This window comes from Heterodontus francisci, chromosome 3 (genome assembly GCF_036365525.1).
Source record: "Heterodontus francisci isolate sHetFra1 chromosome 3, sHetFra1.hap1, whole genome shotgun sequence".
In the NCBI taxonomy this organism is placed as follows: Eukaryota; Metazoa; Chordata; class Chondrichthyes; order Heterodontiformes; family Heterodontidae; genus Heterodontus; species Heterodontus francisci.
The window spans coordinates 163844637-163861318 of record NC_090373.1 but is presented as its reverse complement, the minus strand read 5'-3'; the positions used below and the strand labels follow the sequence as shown (position 1 = coordinate 163861318).

Genomic DNA, 16682 nt, shown 5'->3' with positions numbered 1-16682 from the left:
CCAAATCCTAACCACTCGCTGCATCAAAATGTTTTTCTCATGTCACCTTTGGTTCTTTCGCCCTTCACCTTAAATTGGTGTCCGCTGGTTCTCGACTCTTCTGCGAATGGGAACAGTTTCTCCCTATCTACTCTGTCCAGACACATCATGATTTGAACATCTCGATCAAATCTCCCCACAACCTTCTCTTCTCTAAGGAGAACAGCCCCAGTTTCTTCAATCTATCTACATAACTGGAGTCCCTCATATGAACATACGAATTTGGAGCAGAAGTAGGCCATTTGGCCCCTCTAGCCTGCTCCACCATTCAATAAGATCATGGCTGATCTGTTTGTCTTGAATTCCACATTCTCAACTACCCCCGATAACCTCTGATTCCCTTGCCTAACAAGAAACTATCTACCTCCGCCTTAAAAATATTCAATGACCCCGCCTCCACCACCCTCTGAGGCAGAGTTCCAAAGTCGCACAACCCTCCGAGAGAAAACATTTCTCCTCATCTCTGTCCTAAAAGGGCGACCTCTAATTTTAAAACAGTGCCCCCTAGTTCTGGATTCGCCCACATCAACCTTGTCAAGACCGTTCAGGATCTTATAAACTTCAATCAAGTCTCCCCTCACTCTTCTAAATTCCAGTGAAAACAAGTCTAGTCTGTCCGACCTTTCCTCATAAGACAACCCGCTCATTCCAGGTATCAATCTAGTAAACCTCCTCTGAACCGCCTCCAACATATTTACATCCTTCCTTAAATAAGGAGATCAAACTGCACATAGTATTTGAGATGTGGTCTCACCAATGCCCTGTTCAACTGAAGCATAACATCCTTACTTTTATTTTCAATTCCTCTCATAATAAAGGATAGCATTCCATTAGCTTTCTTTATTACTTGCTGTACCTGCATACTAACTTTTTGTGACTCATGCACTAGAACATCGAGATCCCTCTGCACCTCGGAATTCTGCAGTCGTTTAAGTAATACTTTGCTTTTTTACTCTTCCTGCCAAAGCGAACAACTTCACATTTTCCCACATTATGCTCCATCTGCCAGATTTTTGCCCACTCATCCGGAGAACCATTCTCATAAATCTTTTTTGCACCCTCTCTAATGCCTTCACAAGCTTCCTAAAGTTTGGTGCCCAGAATAGAACACAATACTCCAGTTGAGACTGAACCAGTGTTCATAATAACTTCCGAAGAAGGGTCGCTGACCCGAAACGTTAACTCTGCTTCTCTTTCCACAGATGCTGCCAGACCTGCTGAGTGATTCCAGCATTTCTTGTTTTTGTTTCATAATAACTTCCTTGCTTTTGTGCTATATGCCTCCATTTATAAAGCCCAGGATCCCATATGCCTTACTAACCTTCTCAACCTACCCTGCATCTTTCAATGATTTGTACACATATACCCCCAGGTCCCTCTGCTCCTGCAACCCCTTTAGAATTGTATCCTTTAATTTATATTGCTTTTCCTGGTTCTGCCTACAAAAATGTATCACTTCACACTTCTCTGCATTAAATTTCACCTGCCATGTGTCTGCCCATTCCACCAGCCTGTCTACTGCTCTCCTCCTCACAGTTCACAATACTGCCAAAATTTGTGTCATCCACAAATTTTGAAATTGTGTCCTGCACACGCAAGTCTAGGTCATTAATACAGATCAAGAAAAGCAGTGGGCCTAATACTGATGCCTTGGGTTCCCCACTATATACCTTCCTCCAGTATGAGAAACAACTGTTTCCTTGTCCCTCAGCCAATTTTGTATCCATGCTGTCACAGTCCCTTTTATTCCATGAGCTCTAACTTTGCTGACAAGCCTGTTCTGTGGCACTTTATCAAATGCCTTTTGGAAGTCCATGTACACCACATCAACTACATTACCCTCATCAACCCTCTCTGTTACCTCATCAAAAAACTCTATCAAGTTAGTTAACATGATTTGCCTTTAACAAGTCCATGCTGGCTTTCCTTAATTAATCCACATTTGTCCAAGTGACTGTTAATTTTGTTCTGAATTATTGTTTCTAAAAGCTTTCCCACTAACAGGGTTAAACTGATTGGCCTGCAGTTGCTGGCCTTATCCTTATACCCTTTTTTGAACAAGGGTATAACATTTGCAATTCTCCAGTCCTCTGGCATCACCCCTGTATCTTAGCAGGATTGGAAGATTACGGCCAGTGCCTCTGCAAGTTCCCTTATTTCCCTCGGGGAGGAGAGTGAGGGAAGAGTAGAGAGGAAAGTGAGGGCAAGGCAGGGTGAAAATGGGGAACCCTCTGATTGCCAAGACTCGGGCGATGTCATGGAGCCAGAGACTTCTCTAACTGCCGCTAATGATGTGACTGAGCAAAGGGTGTGGTGCACCGTGGCGAGAAATTTAAATTGCTGATCCACTGGGTTGCTGGTGGCAGTGCTTGGGGGAGGAACCCTGAATTCAGTAAACACCCGGTCATTCTGGAAGGGTTGGGAACTCCAGGCCCAACAGCTAACTAAATACTGAAGTCCACACCCCAATCATTGTCACATTTGCCCACTTCAGACCTGAAGAAGATGTGACCATTTCATATATGGATAAAAGCTGTCAAATGCCACGATATGGCCAGTGGATCGACCCGACAGGAGAACAGGCTGCAAGGAAATGAGCTGGGGAAAGAGAGAGCAAGCGAGTGAGGGAGAGAGAGAGACTGAGCGTGAGAAAATGAGCAAGGGGTGAGAGTGATCGAGAGCATGACTGAGTCATAGAAAGTGCCTGAAAGATCAGAAGAAGGCAAAAGGACTGCTGACTAATGGCAGCGAAAGCCTCTGCTGGCAGCAAAAACCTACTGCACCTGGTATTCCCAGGCAGTCCCCCACCCAAGTACTAACTAGGCCTGAGTCTGCTTAACTTCCAAGATCAGACAGGATGGGATACTTTCAGAATAGTGTCTCAGTGGGCAATAGCCTGCTTTGGATCTCATTACTTAAAAACTTGGAAGTAGAAATTCATCTCAGGCAATGGCACAAAATGGGCAGCATCAGATCAAGCCACATTAAACACAGTGCCTAACATTTAATTGCCTTAACTACAATGGAACTAAATATTGGGTGTTAGAAACCATAGAAAAATTACGGCACAGAAGGAGGCCATTCAGCCCATCATGTCTGCACCAGCAGAAAAATCTAGCCGCCCAATCTAATCCCACCTTTCAGCACCTGTTCCATAGCCTTGCAGGTTACAGCACTTCAGGTCCATGTCCAGGTACCTTTTAAATGGGTTGAGGGTTTCTGCCTCCACCACCAATCTGGGCAGTGAATTCCAGACACCCACCACCGTCTGGGTGAAAAAGGTTTTTCTCATGTCCCCTCTAATCCTTCTATCAATCACCTTAAATCTGTGCCCCCGGTAATTGACCTCTCCGCTAAGGGAAACAGGTCCTCCTGTCTCCTCTATCTAGGTCCCTCATAATTTTGTACACCTCAATTAAGTCTCCCCTCAGCCTCCTCTGTTCTAAGGAAAACAACCCTAGCCTATCCAATCTTTCCTCATAGCTGCAATTTTCAAGCCCTGGCACCATTCTTGTAAATCTCCTCTGTATTCTCTCCAGAGCAATTATATCCTTCTTGTAATGTGGTGACCAGAACTATACGCAATACCCTAGCTTTGGCCTAACCAGCATTTTATACAGTTCCAGCAATACATCCCTGCTTTTGTATTCTATACCACGGCCAATAAAGGAAAGCAATCCATATGCCTTCTTCACCACTCTATCTACCTGTCCTGCCACTTTCAGGGACCTGCGGACATGCACTCCAAGGTCTCTCACTTCTTCTACCCATCTCAATATCCTCCCGTTTATTGTGTATTCCCTCGCTTTGTTTGCCCTCCCCAAATGCATTACTTCAGACTTGAATTCCATTTGCCACTTTTCCGCACACTCAACTAAACCATTTACATCATTCTGGAGTCTACAACTATCCTCTTCACTATCAACTACATGCCCAATTTTTATGTCATCAGCAAATTTCCCAATCATACCTCCCACATTTAAGTCCACATCATTAATATATACCACAAACAGCAAGGGTCCCAACAGTGAGCCCTATGGAACGCCACTGGAAACCGCTTTCCATTCGCAAAAACATCTGTTGACTACCATCCTTTGCTTTCCGTCACTGAGCCAATTTTGGATCCAACTTGCCACATTCCCCTGTATCCCATGGGCTTTCATTTTTCTGACAAGTCTGCCATGCGGGACTTTGTCAAATGCCTTACTAAAATCCATGTACACCACATCCACTGCATGACCCTCATCAATCCTCCTTGTTACTTCCTCAAAAAACTCAATCAAGTTAGTAAGATATGATCTCTCCTTAACAAATAGATGCTGACTATCCCTGATTAATCCATGCCTTTCTAAGTGGCAGTTTATCTTGTCACTCAGAATTGATTCTAATAATTTACCTACCACCGAGGTCAGACTGACCGGCCTGTAATTATTTGGCCTATCCCTTGCACTCTTTTTAAACAATGGTACAACCTTCGCTGACCGCCAATCCTCTGGCATCTCGCCCGTATCCGGGTGTTGTATATATCGGCCGGCAGGTCCAATACTGCCTGTTTTGTGACACTGTTCCATGATGAATTTCTACGCCTTGATGCTTTGCGTCTTCTTTTGCTAGCTTACTTTATTCTTCTGCTTTTCTTTCACTCTGTGCCGACTCCTTTGCCTTTTGTGGCAGCAGGAGAATGTGCAGCAAAGAAATGGGCAACATAAAGCGAGAAAGAGAGAGACTGCACGAGCGAGCGGCAAAAAGCTTGCTGATTGATTGTGTGGCAGAGTGAATGTGAAGAGCTGTGATGTGAGCAGCCTCTGCTGGCAGCAAAAGCCTACTGCACCTAGTATTCCCAGGCAGTCTCCCATCCAAGTACTAACCAGACCTAAGTCTGCTTAGCTTCCAAGATTGGGCATTTTCAGACTAGTATAGCTGTAGGCATCAGCTACTTAGCTTTTTCTCTACTTCAAGGCACACAGTGCCATCACTTATTCTTTCCCACTAACTCAAAGGTTCATAGAGTATATATCAGCCAGCAGGTCCAATACTGCCTGTTTTGTGACACAGGATTTTTTTTCCTGTTCCCCACTTCACTCTCTGTCTCTCTAGGTGCTATGTCTCCCACAGACATAAACTACAAGCTCTACTCTTCATTGCCTTGCCTTAAGCTTCAAAACTAACTCAGACAATTGGGAAGCAGCCTTTTCTTCCAGGCAGAGTAGCCAACTCTAGTTTGACATATTCCTAGAGATTTGATTATGTGACATTTGATCACGTGGCATTTTCACATAACACCTTAATCCCATGACATTAAAATATTTAACTTAGATAAATAACAATTTATAAAGCAAGGAAAGAACACAAAGAATTTTAAAATTTAAGGATAAATAATGTTTAAATAAAAACTACTTCTGTAATGTTTCTACAATATCAAAGAGAAACACCAAGTAAATGCCAATGATTCAACAAAAACATCAACATTAGGAACTTCCGGTTAAAGTTTTCATATAATAGTATGACTTTTTATATTACACAGCAAGTTCTAAAATTAATAAATTAAACCAAAATAAAACCTAATTCAATTCACTGATTCTCTCTCCTGCCTGCTCCAGTTTGTCTTTCTGTCTGACTGGGATTTTGTCTCAACCACCGGCAAAAGCGCTGGCGAAAGTTCTGTGTCGCCTCCTCGGGGGAAGGCCCACCAAATCAAATGCCAATTAGGCATTTAAGTGGACAGTGGCGGGTCATCCCCGAGATCAAGGACCCTGGTGCTGGAAGTCCTGCCTGCTGAAAGCTGCTGGCCTTTCAGAGGCCGGCAGCTCTTTAACTGAGCAGCGTCACCGTGGAGGCGGTGGCCACTGCTGGTGGACCACTCACCCGAGGCCTTGGAACCAGGCCACTGATAAGTCACAGTGGGAAGGGTTTCGTGGGGTAGGAGGTCATGGGGAGGGGAGTAAGCAACAACAGCGGGGGTGGGTGGCTCTCAGCGGGCTCCCTCTTCTCCATGCTGGGTCCCTTGTTCAGGCAATGTGGCTTTTAATTTGGAACCCCCTCCCACCAACCGCGGAGCTGGCAACCAACCTGCATGGATTTGCTTGGAATGGTCCCCGTGTGGCGACAGGCCCGCCCAGCACTGGGCATTAATTGCCCACTTAAGGGCCTCAATTAGCAGTGGGGCAGGAAGACCGTTCATAGGTCTTCTTACCCCAGACTTAATTTGGGTGGAAGCGGGAAGGTGGCAGGGCTCCCCCCGCACCAACCCCCACCCCCCCCGATAAAATGTTCTCCCCACTTCGAAACCTGACATGGGGAGAGCATAAAACTCCCCCCTCTCTCTCTTTCCCTCCCCAGTTTGAGTTTCTCTCTTTTTCCCTCCCAGTTTGTGTTTCACTCTCCTTCCCTCCCTAGTTCGCTTCTCTCTCTCCATCCTTACCCAGTTTGTGTTTCTCTCTCCCTCCTTCCCCAGTATGTCTTTCTCTCACCCTTCCGAGTTGTGTTTCTCTCCTTCCCTCCCCAGTTGTCATTCTCTCTCTCACCCTTCCCAGTTGTGTTTCTCTCTTTCCCTCCCCAGTTTGTGTTTTTCTCTCCTTCCCTCTCCAGTTTGCATCGTTACTTCCTGCCCCTAATTGCTTTCTCAAGCCTCAACTCTGTCACCTGACAGCTGGCAATTGAGTGGTGTCTCCGACAAGCAGGGAGACGAGCGGGCCTCAGTTTGGTTGTAAGCCATGATACCCAAGGTATTGCACGAAACACGCAAACAAGGGCCCTTTCTTCTGACTCACCACCAGCAGCAGCAGTCAGGAGACCAATTGCCCATTCTGGTAGAATCCCGCCTAAGCCAGGAGGGTTAGCCACCCTACCCTAACACCACACCAGCTTTCTGTACCCACACATGGTTTCCCTGTTCCCTTACCTTCTGCTTAGAACTACAGTGCCACTCTCTTACTCATTCTTTTTAAGGAAGATTGCAGGGGTGCCCAGACAGCTGCTGCCATCTCAGCCATGGCACAGCAGCATGATCTCATTCATAGGGGATTTAAATAAACATGAAGCCCATTGACATCTCAATTACACTTCTGGTAGGCATAAATTAATTAAAAAATGACCACAGTCCAGAAGCTGTCCAGATAAAAATCCTGCACCATTACCTGTAAAAGTCAAAAGGAGAAAAATGCATTGACATAGAGCCACTTCAAAGCAGCGCTATGCAGACCATGTCCATTTCACAGGGGAAGACAACGCTGCAAGTTGTTACCCGTGCAGCCCATGCAGGTTTCCTCAATGATATCAATGGTGCCAAGCAAGGATTAAAGACTCTTTGTTACGTGAAAATGGGACAGCAAAAATATTTTATGCTGGCAATGTGGAAAACACACAGAAAATATGTGATAAATATCAGCTACCATACCTCAATGTTATACTGGTTGTAAAGGACATTCTGGATGATCTCTGCTTGCTCATAATTTGCATATCCATCTTTAAGTAGACATTTTGGGAGTTGAACACATGCCATGGAGCCAAACATTTCTCTTGGGGCCAGCAATCCAGTTTTCCAGCGGTTCACAAGTAAATCCACTGAGCAAAGATAAAGAAATGACTTGGATGTTTTAATAATAAATGCAAATCAGTTCTACTTCTAAACACACAAAAAGAGATAGAAATATAAAAAAGGGTTTGTGCACAATAAACAGGAAAGGAAAAAATACTGTGAACATACACATAGACTAGAAGAAAAATCATCATAGATTCTTCATCATTTCCATCCTGAACCTGAAGATGAACTAAATATGGAGTTTAATTTTATACGATTTGAACATCTGAGCTGCAGGTTTTAATTAGGCCCCACAGGGCACTAAGGCTGTGCTCTTGGCACAGTGCTCTTCTCTCACACCCAAACTGCTACTGGACAGTGCTAAGGGAGAGAATAATAGCCCTTATAAGTTTTGTTCCATATCATTTGGAGAGCAAAAGTATTTTATGCTGACAATGTGAAAAACACAAGCAGGAATTATGTGCTGAACATTATCATCCACCATACTTCAATGTTATAGTGGCTCAATTTATCATCTTTAGTAGCTGGTTCTGTACTTCTGTATCAATAATTCAGTGACTGTCAGAATCTCCAGCAGTTGAATCAGCAATGGTCCAACTTCTTAACAAGGTTATTCACTAATTGACAGTTATTTTTACTGATGCAAATAACTGTCCTATTATACAACTTTCACCAGTGATACAGGTCACCAAGTCTCACTCTGATTAACCCCATTTTGTAACATAATAACGTGCTACCCAGCTTCCAGTCACAGATGGGTTTCTGAAATAAAGTGCTGGGTGGTTAGGTACACTTGCATCGTTTATGACTCACTCTTAACAGATGTCAACATGCGATCATAAAACTCAAATAATGCAAGAGCATGTGGGCCACAATTTCATCTGGTTACAAAAGAAGAAAGAATGTTTGCAGCAGTAGATAGTGACTGCTTCTGGCTCAAGGACAAAAAGCAGCATTATCCAGTTTGAATTCATCTCCCAACTGCCCTCAGCAAGAAGTTACAATTCTAGAAAGATGGCATGCAAGACCTTGTTTGGCTGTGTCAAACCCATCAGTTTTTCCCTTTTCAAAGTAAAGCTACAGATTAGCAACAGAACAAAGTTTTCTTATTTGAATTGTTTCACAATTTAAAATATTGGGAGGAATTCTCCCAGCCCATTGGAGACAGGTTGTGAGGCAGGAGGGCTGGCAACATTTCAGGGGAAGGCATCAAGAAGGGTGTCGAACTCTTCCTATCGCCAATGCATATTGCCATTGGCAGGAACCTTGCTGGTGCGACCACTCACTGAGCGGTCAATTAAGCCACTTAAGTGGCAAACTAAGGGCCACTTCCTGCCTCTGTGGGCATTTTGCCCACCTTGGGAGGCCCACCGCCGCATGGGGAGACTGCCAAGTAAACCTGGCGACCTCTCTTTGGGTTCCAGGACTAGGGCCCTCCTTAATGGGCACTGAGGGGATCCCTAGTTGCAGCAGCTGCCCCCACGGCAATGGCACCATTGGTGCACCATGACCCCCTACCTCACCCCTCGGTCACCGTGGCCTGCCTGCCTGGCCCTGGCTTCCCTCAACCAACTCACCTCTTCGAGGACAACCTGCCATTGAGGTGCCCTCTCCCTGGTTATGTAGCCACAGCAATTGTCACTGCTAGGGAGCAGGCCGCCATCCTAAATTGGACGGCAGCCTTGGTAGTGGCGTCTTAATTGGCCACCGCCAGCAAGATGCTATCCCAGGGTCCCACTGCCCACTGGAGTGGGGTCATTTCCCCATATAGGGCCCCAGCAGTAGGATATCAAGGTCCCCTGAAAATTCAGCCCATTGTTTCTGACACTGATGAAGCAGTGGCACGATTCTCCGATATTCATGTCTGGTGCTCCCTACATGGTGATATCTGATTTCAGTCATATTGCTGGGGAAATTGCCTGAATACTAGCTACCGAGGGCAGCTCTAGAGTACAACCGTTGCATGTCAGGGACAAAAGTGGCATTGGCAGCTATTTTGAGCCTTTAATCACCTATGAAGCCAGCTATTGTTGTAGTGTTCCTCTGGGGTAAGACATGCATCAAGACTGAAGAGGTTAGAAGCCATTTTATTTCTCAAGACAAGCTACTATTGTGTGCCAGCATGTCATGTTTCTGATTTTGTATTATTACTCGAAAATAAGTTGTACAGTTTGAATTAAATAAAAATGGTCACAACGGCTGTTCTGTATTTTCAACTTATTGTGAAATAAAGCACCTTAACAATCTATATCTCAGTTTCTCACCACGTGTTTGCTTGGTCTACCTTTAAAGAGACTGGTGTAAAAGAAATTAATATTAGATCGGGCCACAAGCGGTACTTTTTAAAATGAATTCTTGGTGTGTGGGAATCGTATTTATTCCCATCCCTAAATGCCCTTCTTGAACCTAGCAGTCCTGTTGTGCAGGTACACTCACAGTGTTGTTAGGGAGGGAGTTCCAGGATTTCAACCCAGTGACAATGAAGGAACAGCGATATATTTCCAAGTTAGGATGGTTTGTGGCTTGGAGGGGAACTTGCAGGTGGCGGTGTTCCCATGCATCTGCTGCCCTTGTCCTTTTAGGTGGTTGAGGTCACGGGTTTGGGAGGTGCTGTTGAAGAAACCTTGCTGAGTTTTTGCAGTTCATCATGTGGATGGTACACGCTGCAGCCACGATGTACTGGTGGTGGAGGGAGTGGGTATTTAAGGAAGTAGAAGGGCTGTTGATCAATCGAACTGCTTTGTTCCCCTCCAAGCCACAAACCATCCTAACTTGGAAATATATCGCTTTGCCCTGGATAGTTTTGAGGTTCTTAAAAGTGTTGTTGCAGCTCCAGACATCCAGGCAAGTGGGGAGTATTCCATCACACACCTGACCTGTGCCTCGTAGGTGGTGGAGAAGCTTTGGGGAGTCAAAAGATGAACCACTCGCCAGAGAATAGATACTTGACTGCATGAGTATCTATTGCACTTCGGTGGCTGGTCAGTTGAATTTCTCATTTATTGTGAACCACCTGCCACCCCCAAAAGGATGTTGACAGTGGGGGATTCAGCAATGGTAATGACATTGAATGACAAGGGGAGGTGGTTAGACGCTCTCTTGTTGGAGATGGTCATTGCTTGGCACTTGTGTGACATGAATGATACTTGCCACTTATCAGTCCAAGCCTGAACATTATCCAGGTCTTGCTGCATGCAAGGAATTGTGAATGGTACTGAACACAGTATAATCATCAGTGAACAGCCCCACTTCTGACCTTACAATGGAGGAAAGGTAATTGATGAAGCAGCTACACCATTTGTAAGCAGATTTATGGCAAGGCTGTTACATCTCTCTGAGATATTGCACTCCTCCAATTCTGGCTTCTTGAGTATTCCCAATTTTAATCACTCAACGATTGGCAGCTGTGCCTTCAGTTTCCAAGGCCCGAAGTTTGGCATTTCCTCCCTAAATCTCTCCACCTCTCTACCTGTTTTTCCTTCCTTAAAGCATTCCTTAAAACTTAAATCTTTGACTGAGCTTTTGACCATCTGCCCTAATATGTTCTTACGTGGCTCAGCATTAAATTCTGTTTGATATTGCTCCTGCTAAAGGCGCTCTAAAAATGCAAGTTGTTACATCCACAAAAATAAACTGCTCAGACCACTTACAGGAGCGATTGATGCCATTGTTTCTTTGTCAAACACAGAGCACAATAAAATCACAAAAATAAAGATATTTTGCACCTAACACCACTGGAGAGTATTTTAAGAAAAACACAGAACAATAATGTTACTTGAGTTGTGCTTGTACCCACTCAGCTGGCTCTGCTTCCCTTGAGATAAGCTGAAAAGACAAATATGATAGTGAGCTTACCATTCCTTTCTGTTGGGTTTCCATGAACTGGTAGGTGGCAAACACAATTGCACATACACCAAAATGGTAGCTTCTTTCTGCAACTTCAGTCTTACTTCTCATTGTAGTTTTACTTCTCTTTCTTTGCTATCTATTTCCTCCTCTATTGATAATTCTTTTTCTTTTTGCAGTGTATCATTCATTTCCTCTCTTTTTGTTATCTTCTTTATCTTTGTCTTTCCACTCTATCGCTGATATTTTTCTTCCTTCTCTTCTTCCTTCCCCTCAGCATTGCTAACCGTTGGTCAGAAGCATGCTAGTTCCAAGAACCAGCAAGATAGAGAAAAAAATTATCATAAAAAATCTGTGTAAAATATCGTATCAAGAGAAATGGACAATTATTAAAAGCATTTAAAAAGAAAGAAGATAATGAGAGCTTAGCAATCTAAAAATCTCATGATTTTTATCATTGTCTTGGAATGATCATCACAATTTTTATGCACTTGAGGCTGATAATACTGCAGTTTCATTTGGTAGTATTTCTTATGGTTAAATGAGTAACCTCTGGTTAACCCCCTGAAGGAATAAGGAATGCCTAAATACAACCAGGTCTAATATCCAATCAATATCTCACAAGGCAGTTACAACTGAGCATATTCCCCTGAAGTTCTTCATTAACTTACAAAATACCTCCTGCTGTTAATTTATTTCACTATGCTGCATAAATTGTCAGACAGGCATCTTAAAGGAAATAACTTGCACTTATTAAGTGCTTTCCAGGATTTTGGAATATCCCAAAGTGCTTTGTAGCTAATGAAGTAGTTTTGAAATATTGGGCTGGATTTTGTGCTGGAGGCGGGGTCCTTGCTGGGCTGAAAAGGCATAGGGTAACGCCACTTCTGCGATTTTGCAGCCCCCCCCCCCCCACCCCCCCAGAGCGATCCTCTAGTCTTTTTAAATCAAAGTTTCAGGAGGCGGGATCCCCGTGCCTTTAAAGAGGGATCCCACCTCCATGAGTTGTTAGCCAATCAGAGGGCCGGCAGCTCAGCAGTATCGGGAGTGCCAACAAGAGCCATGGCCATTGCCAATACTGTAGAGGCCTTGGACCCAGGCTCAGTGCTGGAATCCTGGAAAAGAGGTAGGTGAGCCGAGGTCACCGGTGCCAGTCTGTAAGGCCCTGGCGAGGGGCAGAGGTGTTGCTAGGGGATGGTTTTGCAGTCCAGGGGGAGGTGGGGTGCAGGGGTTGAATTGTTTCCTGGTGGGGGTCCTCCATGGGCCACAAATTGCCCACAGAAGAGGGAACCCCTCCCTCCCCAAGCCAGCTGTTACAAGGCATCCTTCCCACGTGGTAGAGGCCCTCTCCCCGCTGCTGGTAAGATCCCAGTGGTGGCGGGAAAAGGCCCTTAATTGACCATTTATAGGCCACTTAAGGGCCACGATTGGCCTCCGGGCAGGAAGGCCGTCATTGGCAAATCCCGCCCCCAAGAAGATCGCTTATGACAGGGAGGCGGTGGGCCCTCTGAACTCTGGCCACTCGTCGCAATACCCCATGCCACCCCCCTCCACCTCTGATCCCACCCCATGGGGCCATACAAAACCTAGCCCATAGTCACTGTTGCATGTAGGAAAACACAGCAGTTATTTGCGCAGGGCAGTGTCATGGATGCGTAATGATACAAATAACCAGATAATGTGTTTTAGTAGCATTGATTGAGGGATAAATTTTGGTCAGGAGACAAGGAGAACGCTCCTGTTCTTCTTCAGATACTGCCATGGGATATTTTATGTCCATTAGTAAAAGAAATTGGGGTCTTGATTTAACGTCCCATCTGAAAGATGGTACCTCCAACATGACTGCATGGAATGTTATGTGCTCAAGTTTCTGAAGTGGGGCTTGCTAAACATCATTAGGAATGGAATTTACTGAGATGAGCTGCAGCTTTTTCTCTGACTGAATTATAACTATTTCAGTAACAGAACTTGCTGCTTTATTCCCAGAACCCAAAGTTTTTATATATTGGCTTCAAATTCCTGGAGGTCCACCACTGGCTTAAATGCAGCACAGAATGAAAACCCGTCAACCACCATTCCAAGCCAAAGAGTCTGACCCAAATTTGCATGGCCAGGAAATGTGCATCACCTCGACCAGATCACCCCTCAGGACTGTAGAACATTGCTGGTAAAATTTCAACAACTTCACTGGGCTAGCACTGGGCACTCTCTCTATTTCTTCCTTGCCATGGGCATCAGCAGTTTTCAACCTCTTAAGCCAACACTTCCACAACCAACCATTCACACTGCACTATGGTTTAGAACAAAGGTTTAGGGTAGCTCTAATTCCAAAACTTGCACTATGGCTACTCCCCTCACACCAAAACTAGCATGCACTACCTGAAAACCTCTTTTCTCCACTTCAATAGCCTTAAACTCTATATCTCCATGTCACCTGGCACGCAACACTCATCTGCTAGCCTTATTCTCATTTAGTTTCTCTTTTTACAGGTGAAATAGCACACAATAACCACCAACAGCAGACCACTACAAGGGGCACCCTATATTCTAATCCTCATCCATTTCGAAGACAAGCCATAGAGCTTGTGAGAATTCAGTCAGCTTCTGAAATGGCAAGGTCAGTGGAACTGTAGGAAGAGCTCAGGATTACAGGATGAGTTGGACCAAATATCTAAGCAGGCAGAACAATGGCAGATGAAATTTAAAACTAAAAAGCATAAAGTGTTGTGCATGGGAAGGAAAAATAGACATGCTTACTTCATGAATGGCATTGAAATAGCTATGAATAAAGCTGAAAGTGACCTCAAGAGTCTTGTGCTAAACATAAAAGCAAAATACTGCAGATGCTGGAAATGTGAAATTAAAACAAAAAGTGCCAGAAATATTTAGCAGGTCTGGCAGCATCTGTGGAAAGAGAAGCAGAGTTAACGTTTCAGGTCAGTTCTGATGAACGGTCACTGACCTGAAACATTAACTCTGCTTCTCTCTCCACAGATGCTGCCAGATCTGCTGAGTATTTCCAGCATTTCTTGTTTTTATTTCAGATTTCCAGCATCTGCAGTATTTTGCTTTGATTTTATTCCCTACTTTTATACTTGATTCCCCTTGCAATAAATGCCAACATTCCATTTGCCTTCCTAATTACTTGCTGTACCTGCATACTAACCTTTTGTGATGCACCAGGACACCCAGATCCCTCTGTACCACCGAGTTCTGCAATCTCTCTCCATTTAAATAGTATACAGCTTTTCTATTCTTTCTGCCAAAGTGGACAAGTTCACATTTTCCCACATTATACTCCATCTGCCAAATTTTTGCCCACTCACTTAAACTATCTATATCTTTTTGCAGACTGTTTACCTCCTCTTAACAACTTACTTTCCTTCCTGTCTCAGTGTCATCGGCAAATTTAGCTACCATACATTCAGTCCCTTCATCCAAGTCATTGATATAAATTGTAAATAGTTGAGGCCCCAGCACTGATTCTTGCAGCATTCCACTAGTTAACGCTTGCCAACCCGAAAAAGACCCATTTATCCCTACTCTTTGCTTCCTGTTGGCTAACCAGTCCTTTATCCATGCTAATACGCCTTTGGGACGTTTTCTAAGTCTTCTACAGTGAAAACAGAACTAAAATACCTGCTCAATTCCTTCACCATTTCCTTGTTTTCCATTATCAATTCCCCAGACTAACTCTCTAGAGGACCAACACTAGCTTTAGTTACTCTTTTCCTATTTAAATACTTGTAGAAACTCTTACTAACTGTTTTAATATTCCTAGCTAGTTTTCTCTCATACTGTACTTTCTCCTTCTTTATTTTTTTCGTCATTCTTTGCTGGTTCTTAAAATCTGTCCAATCTTCTGACGTACCACTAATATTTGAGGATTTGTAGTGCTTCTTTTAATTTGATACTATCTTTAACTTCCTTATTTAGCCACAGATGATGCATCCTTCTCAAAGAGTCTTTCTTTCTCACAGGGATAAATCTTTGCTGAGAGTTATTAAATATCTCCTTAAAAGTCTGCCACTGCATTTCTACTGTCCTACCTTTTAACCTAGTTTCCCAGTCCACTTTAGCCAACTCTGCCTTCATGCCCTTGTAATTACCTTTATTTAGGTTTAAAACACTAGACTTAGACCCACATTTCTCCCCTTCAAACTGAACGTGAAATTCTATAATGTTATGATCGCTGTTGCCTACAGGCTCCTTTACCATACGATTATTGATTAATCCTGTCTCATTGCACAAAGGTCTAGAATAGCCTGCTCCCTAGTTGGCTCTAGAACATACTGCCCCAAGAAATTGTCCCGAATACACTATGAATTCATTTTCCAGGCTACCTTTGCCCAATCTACATGCAGATTAAAGTCACTCATGACTTTTGCAGTACCTTTCTTACATGCCCCATTTATTTCTTCCTGTGTGCTCTGTTCTACAGTGTAGCAACTGTTAGGGGGCCTATAAACTACTCCTACAAGTGACCTCTTACCTTTCCTATTTCTTATCTCGACCCAAACTGATTCTACATCTTGCTCTTCCCAGCTAAAGTCATCTCTTGCTACTGTACTAATGACATCCTTAATTAACAAAGCTACCCCATCACCTTCTCTTAGTTTCTTGTCTTTTTGTCTTCAATATTCAGGTCCCAGCCCTGGTCACCTTACAACCATGTCTCTGTAGTGGCTTCGGTCATACATATTTATTTCTATCTGTGCTAACAATTCATCCATTTTGTTATGAATGTTGCATGCATTAGAGCCTTTAACTCTGTCTTTTTAACCATTTCTGCAATCTTTGGCCTTATCTGCTGATTTAGTCTTATGTTTGTATGCTCTGTTCCTTCCTGCCACACTCTGGTTATCATTATCCAAATCGCTACCCTGCTCTATTACGTCGCTGTTTCCCTTTAATTTACTGCGTCACCTCTCACATGATCGCTTCCCCCCATTATTTAGTTTAAAGCTCTCCCTACTGCCCTAGTTATACAACTCGCCAGAACACTGGTCCCAGCATGGTTCAGGTGAAGACCGTCCCAATGGTACAGTTCCGACTTCCCCAGTACTGGTGCCAGTGCCCCATGAATCAAAACCCATTTCAACCACACCAGTCTTTGAGCCATGCATTCATTTCCCTAATCTTATTTACCCTAGGCCAATTTGCTCGTAGCTCAGATGATAATCCAAATATTATTATCTTTGAGGTTCTGCTTTTTAATTTAGTCCCTAGCTGCTCATACTCCCTATGCTGAACCTCC

General features: G+C 43.9%; 1 protein-coding gene and 2 pseudogenes across 11 annotated transcripts in view; all 3 read right to left on the bottom strand.

Annotated features, from left to right (window-relative positions):
- LOC137363487 (uncharacterized) overlaps nucleotides 1-16682 on the bottom strand; it is a 296432-nt gene that overhangs the window by 29562 nt on the left and 250188 nt on the right. For all 11 annotated transcript variants that reach the window (XM_068027298.1, XM_068027300.1, XM_068027301.1 and 8 more), the window contains one exon: nucleotides 7436-7602. In XM_068027298.1, coding sequence (XP_067883399.1) covers nucleotides 7436-7602 — 167 coding nt within the window. The remainder of the gene's footprint in view (nucleotides 1-7435; nucleotides 7603-16682) is intronic.
- On the bottom strand, nucleotides 2811-2929 carry LOC137368090 (5S ribosomal RNA; annotated as a pseudogene).
- LOC137368075 (5S ribosomal RNA) lies at nucleotides 4859-4967 on the bottom strand (annotated as a pseudogene).